Genomic DNA, 11,734 nt, shown 5'->3' on the forward strand with positions numbered 1-11,734 from the left:
CCATTCTCCAGAAGACAACCTAAACAAGTCTTTCTCCAAACCTGAACGTCACAGATTTTTTGAGGGAGTCTAGCTCTATTGCCCAGGCTGGAGTGCAGTGGCGTGATCTCGGCTCACTGCAGCCTCTGCCTCCCAGGTTCCAGCAGTTCTCCTGCCTCAGCCTCCCCAAGCAGCTGTGACTACAGGTGCACACCACCATGCCCAGCTAATTTTTGTATTTTTAGTAGAGACGGGGATTCACCATGTTGACTAGGTTGGTCTCGAACTCCTTACCTCAGATAATCTGCCTGCCTTGGCCTCCCAAAGTGCTGGGATTACAGGTGTGAGCCACTGTACCTGGCCTTTTTTTTTTTTTTAAAACGAGATGTGGTCTCACTATGTTGCCCAGGCTGGTCTCAAAGTCCTGGCCTCAAGTGATCCTCCTGCCTCAACCTCCCAAAATGCTGGGCTTATAGGTGTGAGCCACCAAGCAAGCCCAGCTCAAGTTGCATTTTTTTTTTTTTTTTTTTTTTGAGATGGAGTCTAACTGATCCAGGCTGGAGTACAATGGCGTGGTGTTGCTCACTGCAACCTCCGCCTCCCTGTTCAAGCGATTCTCCTACCTCAGTCTCCCGAGCAGCTGGGACTACTGGTGCGTGCCACCACACCCAGCTAAGTTTTGTAATTTTAGGAGACATGGGGTTTCACTATTTTGGCCAAGCTGGTCTTGAACTCCTGACCTTGTGCTCCACCTGCCTTTGCTTCCCAAAGTGCTGGGATTGCAGGCGTGAGGTACCGTGCCCAGCCCCAAGTTGCGTTTTTATATACTAATAACAAATGGTCTGAAAGAAAATTAATGAAACAATTTCATTTACAAAAGCATCGAAAACAGTAAAAATTCAGCCAAGAGGCCTGTATCTTGTACACTGACCACTACAAAAGATTGCTGAAACAAATTAAAAAACAGACAAATGGCAAGTAATCCCATGTTCATGGATTATAAGACTTCCTATTGTTAGGATGATAGTACTACCCAAATTAATCTACAGATACAATGCAACCCCTATCAAAATCCTTATGGCCTTCTTTTTTAGGCTGAGCACCATGGCTCACACCTGTAATCCCAGCACTTTGGGAGGCTGAGGCAGGCAGATCACTTGAAGTCAGAAGTTCAAGACCAGCTTGGCCAACACGGTGAAACCCCGTCTCTACTAAAAATACAAAAAATTAGTTGGGTGTGGTGGCTCGTGCCTGTAATCCCAGCTACTCAGGAGGCTGAGGCAGGAGAATTACTTGAACCCAGGAGATGGAGGGTGCAGCACACTGATATTGCGCCACTACACTCCAGCCTGGGAGACAGAGTGAGACTCCATCTCAAAAAAAAAAAAAAAAAAAAAAAAAAAAACTAGAAAAAAATCAACCCTAAAGTTCATTTGGAATCTTCTAATACCAAAACAATCTTCAAGAAAAAAGTTCAAAGACTCACACTTTCTGATTTCAAACTGGCTATAAAACTACCATAATCAAAATCACATGGTACTGCACAGGGACAGACATACAGCCCAGTGGAGCAGAACAGAGAGTCTAGAAAGAAAATGCTTGCATATGTGGTCAGATGAGTTTTTGACAACAGTGCCATGATCATTCAATGGAGAAAGGACAGTCTTTCAACATATGTTGTTGGGAAAACTGGGTATCTACATTCAAAAGAATAAAGTTGGACCCTTACCTTACATACAAAAATTAACTTTGAGTCAAAGATCTAAACTTAAAAGCTAAAACCATAGAAGACTTAGAAGAAAATATAGGGGAAATTTTCATGACATTGGATTTAACAATCATTTCTTGGATATGAAATCTAAAGCAAAGGCAAACCATAAACTGGACTACATCAAAATTTAAAGCTTGTGCACCAAAGAACACTCTCAAGACAATGAAAAGACTATACAGAATGAGAGAACGTTTTTGCAAATCACATATCTTGGAAGAGATTAATACCCCAAATACATAAGGAATTCCTACAACTCAACAAACCAATGACCCAATTCAAAAATGAGTGAGGGACTTGAAAACATTTGTACAAAGAAGATATATAAATGGCCAACAATCACATGGAATAATGCTCATTATCACTGGTGATCAGGGAAATGTAAATCAAAACACCAGTGAGATAGTTCACAACTGTTGGAATGGCTGCCATTTAAAACAGACAGTCGAATATAACCAGGGTGGTGAGCATGCAGAGAAATTGCAGTCCTTGTGTATTGCTAGGGAGAATGTAAAACACAGCTACTGTGAAAAACAGTATGGCTATACATGAACATAGAAAACCCTGTGCCCCAGCAGTTCCACTCCTAGGTATGTATCTAAAATAATGGAGGCCAGGCATGGTGGCTCATGCCTGTAATCCCAGTACTCTGGGAGGCCAAGGTAGGTGGATCACCTGAGGTCAGGAGTTTGAGACCAGCTTGGCCAACAAGGTGAAACCCTGTCTCTACTGAAAATACAAAAATTAGCTGGGTGTGGTGGCAGACACCTGTAATCTCAGCCACTTGGGAGGCTGAGACAGGAGAATCGCTTGAACCCAGGAGGTGGAGGTTGCAGTGAGCCAAGATCACATCACTGCACTCTGGCCTGGGCGACAGAGCAAGACACTGTTTCAATCAATCAATCAACCATGGAAAGCAGGGATTCAGACACATATACACCGATTTTAGAGCAGTATTATTCACAGTAGTCAAAACAGTTTTGTAGAAACAACCCAAGTGCTCAACATATGGATAGATAAAGTGTGGTGTATCCAATATACCACACTTGGGAATATTAAGGGACAAAAACAATGAATTACTGGTACATGCTAACATATGGATGAACCTTGAAAACATTATGCTAAGTGAAATAAGCCATACACGTAACGACAAATACTGTATGCTTCTACTTACATGACGCACCTAGAATCAGCAAATTCATAGAGCAAGAAAGGAAAACAGATTACCAAGGGATGGGGATGGGAGGAATGGGGAATAGTTGTTTAATGGGTACCAATTTTTTTGGAATAATGAAAAAATTCTGGAGCTAGCTAGCTGTGATGGTTCTAAAGCACTGTTAATGTATTTAATGCTACTGAATGGCATACTTAAAATGGTAAATTTTATATTACTATATTTGACCTTAAAAAAAATTAAAAACTGGCCAGGCACCGTGGCTCATACCTGTAATCCCAGCACTTTTAGAGGCCAAGGCAGAAAGATCCCTTGAGCCCAGGGAACCAGCCTGGGCAATATAGTAAGACTTTGTCTCTCAAAAAAAAAAAAAAAAAAGGTTTAAAACATTACCTGGGCATGGTAGTGTGCACTTGTGGTCCCAGCTATTCAGGAGGCTGAGGTGGGAGGATCATTTGCTTGGGAGGCAGCAGTTTCAGTGACCCAAGATAACACCACTGAACTCCAGCCTGGGTGACAGGGAGAGACCCTGTCTGAAAGAAACAAAATTAAAAACTAAAGACACAATTTGAGCTACTAGAAAGGAAAACAACAATGCCTGGTATAAAATATACACTGGATTGAATAACCAGATATTTCAGGAAGAAAAGAAATTAAGACCCAATAATAGAAATGACATAATTTAAAAGATATGCACCTAACAGACTGTCAAAATATGTCATGCAAGAACACACAACTGCAAGGTGAGACAGACAAATTCACAATTAACTGAAGACTTCAACACTTCTCAGTAATTCAAAGATCCAACAGGCATAGATTCAGTAAACATTCCTTTTTTTATTTTAAAATACTTCACAAAGGTTGTATATGTTCATGATGTACAATGTTATGTTTTGATGTATATATACATTCTGTAATGGTTACCAGTCAGATTAACACATTGATGACCACCCATGCTGTACATTAAATCTTCAGAACTTGTTCACCTTACAGCTTGGTTTTTAACCTTTGACCAACATTTCTCCATTTTCCCTACCTTCTGGACTCTAGTAACCACCGTTCCTCCCTCTACCTCTGAGTTTGAGTTTTTAAGATTCCACAATTAAGTGGGTTCATGAAGTATTTGCCTATGTCTGCCTTATAGTGTCCACCCCGTTTATTCATGTTGTGACAAATGTCAGGATTTCCTTTTTATGGCTGAGTAAGATTCTGTTGTTTAAATATACATCACATTTTCTTTATTCATTCATTGATGGCTGCTAAGTTTGTTTCCATATTTTGACTATTGTGAATAATGCTGTAATGAACATGTGAGTGGCAGATAATCTCTTTGAAATACTGATCACTGCCTTTGGGCATATATGCATATATCCAGGGGTGAGACTGTTGGATCACATGGTTTTGTTTTTTTTTTTTGAGGAACCTCCACATTGTTTTTCACAATGGCTGTACAAATGTACATTTCCACCAACAGTACACAAAGCTTCCTTTTTCTCTATACCCTAACACTAATCTTTCGATAGTACCCATCCTTGCATGTATGAGGTAACATGTAATTGTGGTTTTGATTTGAATTTCTGTAATGATTAGTGATATTAAGTCCCTTTTCATATGCTTTCAGACCATCTGTATGTCTTCGTTGGAAAAAATGTCCATTCAAGGTTTTTTATTTTTTCTTATTGTTTTTACCCCTTGCAGAAACCAGTCTATTTTTCTTAATTTTTTAGTGTTTTGAGACGGGAGGGGTCTGATTATGTTGCCCAGGTTGGTGTTGAACTCCTTGATCTTCCTGACTCACACTTCTGAGTACTGGAACTACAACTGGGCACCACTATGCCCAGCTAATAATTGATTTTTTATGTTTTTAGACATGAAGTCTCCCTATGTTGCCCAGGTTGGTCCCAAATTCCTGGCCTCAAGCAGTCCTCCCAAGTACCTGGAATTATAGGCATGAGCCACGGCACCTGGCCTCCTAAACTTACAAGAGTGTTATGACTTTGAAACATACCCAGCTTTGTTGGTGTCTTCCCAGGCTGATCCTCACATTTGGCTTTGATTAGCCTTTATCAAATTATTTCTGCCTCAACAGACTTAATTTTGGTCAATAATTTAACTGAGGTACTTTATAGATAACAGTGTCCGTTATACCGCAGGAAATACTTCAGTGTTTAGATAATGAGAAAAGCAAAAGCTGTTCCCAATGACAGCTGCTCCCCAACTCAGCTCAAGGCGAAGTCTTACCCTGTTGAAAACTGTCACAAACCTCCATCAGACAAAGCTACCAGGTGACCATAATGGATCAACATGAAATTCTGTAACTATGTCACTGATATAGTTAGAAAGAAAACAGACTCCAAACCCTAAAAATGATCAGAAATCTCCTCTTCTAATATGACTGTGCTTCTTATGAATTAGCTTTAGCACCACTCTATTCTTTCTGCCTCCTAGATAAGATCTATTAGAATTTCCGAGGACGCAATTGAGTTCATCTCACAGCATCCAATACAAACACCTCACTTTGTTGAATAGCAATGAAATCACCCAAAAGAAACACAAATCCTGTAAGAAGTCCTCTTAAGCACCCTCTCATTGATAACCCTCAGTCATTTATGCTTTGTGTTCATCCTTATTACAACTCGTTACACACCACTCTTTGACTACAGGTGTGATTTAGTGGTCTTTGGCAAGATGGCACAGACAAAAAGCATGCTTTGTTCTTGTGGTATTATAAATGAGAAATTAGTTTCATGAGAAAACTTGTGACCATGTAAGGAATTTAAAAAAATTTTCCTTTACATTTTCTTTTACATTTTTTAAAGAAAAAAAGTACTTGAACTTATATGCAAATGGTAATACTGACTCATTATTTAGAATGTATAATGAATAACCTGACAAAATTACAAAGTTGACCTGAAAATGCATAATTGCAATGGGATATTTTAATATATAGTCTCAGGTAATGGAAAATATTAATACAGTATTTGTTAGTATACAAGTTGTTTTAAAAGAGTTAATAAAATATTTCTAAGAAATACCTGCATAAGTTGTTTGATAAATATGCATTGTTTTTATCACATACAAACATAACTGAGAGAGTGCACATGATCACATTCAGCTGTAATTGGAAATTCTTGCAATCTGCCTGACCTAAGACATTTGTTCTCACAGAGACTGCGTCAGAGCAGTTACTGCACAATGCAACAGAGGAACAAGCCCCCATGTTGTTCTGTGTGACTGTATCATTGTAGCTGTCACGGGGAAACCAGGAACACAGTTATTACCAGTATTAACAGAATAAGGCATTTACTATGCAAATTAGATCTTATTTGAATATAATCTAGAGATGAGGGTAGTCAGAACAACAGAAAATACCCTCAACCATGACAGTTTTAATTGGTTGCCTGGTGGATTATGCTGATATGGGTAATGTTAACTACATTTTCTAGAATCTTTTCTCTTTTTGTTTCCATGTTAGAATTCACCAATAGCCTAACGACATGAAAGCTGAGAGGCAGAACTTAAGAAGGCTGCAAGGGGACTGCATGGACACTGGCCTCCTGCCTGTTTTCCTGATACTTTGTCCTGACAATCAAGAGTTTCTTTAAAACACCACCGTCTACTTCTGTTTTCTCAGAGGGGTCGGGTTCCACAGATGTCTCCACAATCTTCACATCAAAGATCCATTTGCAGTTTGGATTTTCCTGTCTGTCTCCATGTAGATGGGTCCAAAACCTGACTAATGCCTTCTTCAGTTCTGCCTTCCAACTTTCATGTCAGTTAGACTACTGCTGAATTCCAACATAAAATCCAAAAGGGAATAGATTCTAGAAGACTTAGTTCACGTTACCCATAATGACATAACACAATCTAAGAGGGACACGTCCAACCTAGATTGTGTTGTCCTATCGCAGATGTCACTTCTTAATTCAAAGTCTACCATCCATATCTTGGCCAGAAAGAGTAAAATGTGGAAATAATTTACATAAGACTATATTGTATAACCTTGGCCCACTATTCATTAGCAAGGGAAATAAAATAAGGCTCTCCTAATAAAAAAGAAGAAAGATTTTCTCCTGAGGAAGGTGGAATATATACATAATGGATAAGGGAAAGCCAGTACCTGCCATAGGATGCCAGTAGGAAACTCCCAGTACCAAACTGTCATTTTTCAATGGCCTCTTCCTTACTTACAGAACTATTAAGAGAAAAAATGTTATTAACTAACTTAAGGAAAAAACACTACCAATTATACCTCTGCACTATTTCTTAAATAGTATTTACAGAATAATCTCACCTCAATGTTCATTTATGAAAATAAGTGGGAACCCACAGTACAGAGATCCACTTTAAGAATGTGGCACTAAGCCAGGCAAGGCAGCACACACCTGTAGTCCCAGCTGCTCAGGAAGCTGAGGTGGGAGGATCCCATGAGCCTAGAAGTCCAAGGCCAGCCTGGGCAACATGGCAAGACCCATCTCAAAAACAAACAAACAAACAAAAAAAAAAACAAAAAAACTGGCCCAGTGTGGTGGCTCATGCCTATAATCCCAGCACTTTGTGAGGCTGAGGTGGGAGGATTACTGAGGTCAGGGGAGTTGGCGATCAGCCTGGGCAAGATAATGTTGCCTGTCTCTACAAATATATACACATATATAAAAATATTTTAAAATAAAAATATATTAAAAACTAGAATCAAAAAGGGACGTGGCACTGATAAATACATTTATAAAATTTTTTCATGGCATGAATTTTCTGGAGCATTACAGCTGAATTCAGTTATATCAGGCTTTCCTGTATTACTTACATTCATGCGACTACCCTCCAGTATGAACTTTCATATCAACTTTGAAAATCGTTAAAATTGCAAAACTTTTGATATTTTACATTTATAGTTTCTATTCGGTGTGCACTTTCTTCACATGGTATTGTAAGGATGCACGCCAAATGAAGGCGTTGCCACAATCCTTACATTTATAAGGTTTCTCTCCAGTGTGCATTCTCATGTGTACTCGAAAGCCTGTAAGAAAACTGAAGGGTTTTCCACATTCTTTACATTCATAGGGTTTCTCTCCAGTATGAATTCTTTCATGTATATGAATATAACTGGAACTACTGAAGGCTTTCCCACACTGTTTACATTCGTAAGGTTTCTCTCCAGTGTGGGTTCTTTCATGGATCTGGAAACCTGCAAGAGTAATGTATGTTTTCCCACATTTTTGACATTCATACTGTTTCTTTGCAGTGTGCATCCTTTCATGTCTTCGGGCAGAACTGCAACAATAAAAGGCTTTCCCACATTCCCTACATTTGTAGGGTTTCTCTCCAGTATGAGTCCTTTCATGTCTCTGAGCTGAGTAGTAGTATCTAAATGTTTTTCCACATTTTTTACATTCAAAGGGTTTATCTCCAGTGTGAGTACTTTCATGTGCTTGAAAACCTAAAGGAGACAAGTAAGTTTTCCCACACAGTTTACATTCATAGTGTTTCTGTGCAGTGTGATTCCTTTCGTGCTTTTGAGCAGTACAGTGATAACTGAAGGCTTTCCCACATTCCTTACATTTGTAGGGTTTCTCTCCAGTGTGGGTCTTTTCATGTCTTTGAGCAGAGTTGTGATACACGAACACTTTTCCACATTTTTTACATTCATAGGGTTTTTCTCCAGTGTGAGTTCTTTCATGTGCTTGAAAACCTACAGAAGATATGTAGGTTTTTCCACATTGTTTACATTCATAGCGTTTCTGTACAGTGTGATTCCTTTCATGTGCTCGAGCAGAATGGCGGTAAATGAAGGGTTTCCCACATTCCTTACATTTGTAGGGTTTCTCTCCAGTATGAGCCTTTTCATGTCTTTGAGCGGACTGGTGATATCGGAATGCTTTTCCACATTCTTTACATTGATAGGGTTTATCTCCAGTGTGAGTCCTTCCATGTATTTGGAAAGAACGCTGACAACTGAAGGCTTTCCCACAGGCCTTACATGTGTAGACTATCCTTGCACTGTGTGTTCTCTTATGCTTTTTAAAAGACTGCAGATAACTGAAGGGTTTCCCACATTTCTTACATTTATACGGCTTCTCTCCATATTCCCGACACTTATACAGTTTGTGTCTGGTGTAAGATCCGTTGTGTGTGTTAAGGGATGAATGATGGCTCAAGACTTTTCCACATACACTGCTTTCCCAAAGCTTTCCTCCAGAAGTTGTTTTCTTGTTCAGACTGAGATTTGGAATCTGGCTGAAACCTTCTTCACCATGACTACCTTCTTCACTTTCACAGAGTCTCTCTACCATATGATTTCTGTAAAAAATGAGCAGCACATTAATAGTCCATTTATTAAAGATGTTCTCTTTATTAACTGATACTAGAATAACTATTTTTTCCACTTTCAGGGAAGGTATAGACTTTTTTGTCTTGTCTAAATTGCTTGTGACGTGAATGTATTGAATGCTGTGACTCTGCAAGCGAGCTCAAACATAGCTGTTATGAAAACAGTGATATTCATATATGGGTTTCTTTTTTTTTTTTTTTTTGAGACAGATCTCACTCTGTCGCCCAGGCTGGAGTGCAGTGGTACGATCTTGGCTCACTGCAACCTCTGCCACCCGGGTTCAAGTGATGCTTCTGCCTCAGCCTCCTGAGTAGCAGGGATTACAGGCACCTGCCATTGCGCCTGGCTACTTTTTGTATTTTTAGTAAAGATGGAGTTTTACTATGTTGCCCAGGTTGGTCTTGAACTCCTGACCTCATGATCCACCCACCTCAGCCTTCCAAAGTGCTGGGATTATAGGCGTGAGCCACCGCGCCCGGACCATATATGGGTTTCTTAATACTGTTTCTAAGTGAACTATTTTTCAAACACTGAACATCTATGTCATATTTAAGAAAGCACTTTGGGTTAATATTTTCTTTTTTTTTTTTTTTTTTTTTTGAGATGAAGCTTCACTCTTGTTGCCCAAGCTGGAATGCAATGGCGTGACCTCGGCTTACTGCAGCAGCCTCTGCCTCCCGGGTTAAAGTGATTCTCCTGCCTCAGCCTCCCGAGTAGCTGGGATTACAGGCATGTGCCACCATGCCCGGCTAATTTTGTATTTTTAGTAGAGATGGGGTTTCTCCATGTTGGTCAGGCTGGTCTTGAACTCCCGACCTCAGGTGATCTGGCCGCCTCAGCCTCCCAAAGTGCCGGGATTACAGGCGTGAGCCACTGCACCAGCTGGGTTAATATTTTCTAAGAACAGATACATTTGAGGCTTGACTTATGTTTCCTTAATTATCAAATTTAATGACATACTAAGATTTTCTCCTCGAATACTGCTGCTTTCTTTTCTGAGTGTGACTCACCTGAGATTTCTCCCCTGGTTTGTGTACTGCTCTTCAGTGTTCCATTCTTTTTGTTTTGTTTCTGAAATGCAGACCCAGAAAATTATCATAAGTTATTAGAAATTACAGAAAAAGTATTAGATTCTAGGTCCATCTGTGACCATGCCTGATTTACAAAAGAATTTTGCCCTTTCACATTCCACATCTTGGAATAGCATTGATATCCAAGAAAAATGTATTCTCTAATTCATTCAAGAACATGATAGAATGATTTCCTTTTTACCTATAGAGGCCAGATTCCTGAAGGTTTCCCACATCACATCTCTGTAGAGTTTTTTCTGTGAAGGATCCAGCAAAGCCCACTCCTCCTGTGTGAAGTTCACAGCCACATCTTCAAAGGTCACTGAGTCCTAAAACATTCCAAATGTGTGTAAAGGAGAATGGGTGAGACTGACAGCACTGGGCAACTGTACTCAAGTCATAAGATGTTCACGATGATTCTGTGATCTCCAGGGATTTATTCTATGAATTTGTTGTCCGAACTCTCTTTGGCCACACTCCCTCAGTAATTTATGAACACGTGAAAATTATTTCTACACTTTCACTGAGATCACAATCATACTGCTTTCCAATGGCAGGATCCAGACCACTTTGGAGAAGTGAGAGAACTGCTGTACAAAAAAATTCCATTTTAAGACCATCGATTCTTTGTGAGAAAAACTCATCTTCTTCTTTTTTTTTTTTTTTTTTTTTTTGAGACAGAGTCTCGCTCTGTCCCCCAGGCTGGAGTGCAATGGCGCGATCTCGGCTCACTGCAAGCTCCGCCTCCCGGGATTCCGCCATTCTCCTGCCTCAGCCTCCTGAGTAGCTGGGACTACAGGCGCCCGCCATCGTGCCCGGCTAATTTTTTTTTTGTATTTTTAGTAGAGACGGGGTTTCACCGTGTTAGCCAGGATGGTCTCGATCTCCTGACCTTGTGATCCGCCCGCCTCGGCCTCCCAAAGTGCTGGGATTACAGGCGTGAGCCACCGCGCCCGGCCTCATCTTCTTATACATCACATCACTCAACATTCCATGAGACACAGGGTCAACTCTGGATAATGTGTGAATGAATAAAAGCACACTGAAGAACTAGAAGCTTTTTCTACTATTCCCATCACTAAACATGAGAACAAGAAACACGTGGAAATCAAACTTGCAACAATATTTACCTGACCATATTGTCCTGAGGTCCTCCAGGATATTCAAGGTAGTCAGATCCAGCCAGTTCAATCAAAATATTCTTTTGGAGAAGTTGGCTGGGCACAATGGCTCACATCTGTAATCCTAGCACTTTGGGAGGCCGAGGCAGGCAGACTGAGCTCAGGAGTTTGAGACCAGCCTGGGCAACATGGTGAAACCCCGTCTCGGTGGCTCACACCTGTAATCCCAACACTTTGGGAGGCTGAGGCAGGTGGATCACCTGAGGTTGGGAGTTCAAGACCAGCCTGGCTAAA

The 11,734-nt window shown here is 40.3% G+C and overlaps 1 protein-coding gene across 1 annotated transcript; it reads right to left on the minus strand.

The window, feature by feature from the left end:
* Window positions 1–7,127: 7,127 nt before the first annotated feature.
* Window positions 7,128–11,395, minus strand: LOC112613549 (zinc finger protein 709-like). Its single transcript, XM_025369181.1, has 4 exons — window positions 11,363–11,395; window positions 10,522–10,648; window positions 10,260–10,320; window positions 7,128–9,218 (listed from the first exon to the last, which is right to left on the minus strand). The coding sequence occupies exons 1-4, from the start codon at window positions 11,393–11,395 to the stop codon at window positions 7,817–7,819; spliced, it is 1,623 nt and encodes a 540-aa protein (XP_025224966.1). The 3' UTR covers window positions 7,128–7,816.
* Between the last annotated feature and the right edge of the window lie 339 nt (window positions 11,396–11,734).

The sequence above is a fragment of the Theropithecus gelada genome, chromosome 19, assembly GCF_003255815.1.
Source record: "Theropithecus gelada isolate Dixy chromosome 19, Tgel_1.0, whole genome shotgun sequence".
NCBI classification, from domain to species: Eukaryota; Metazoa; Chordata; class Mammalia; order Primates; family Cercopithecidae; genus Theropithecus; species Theropithecus gelada.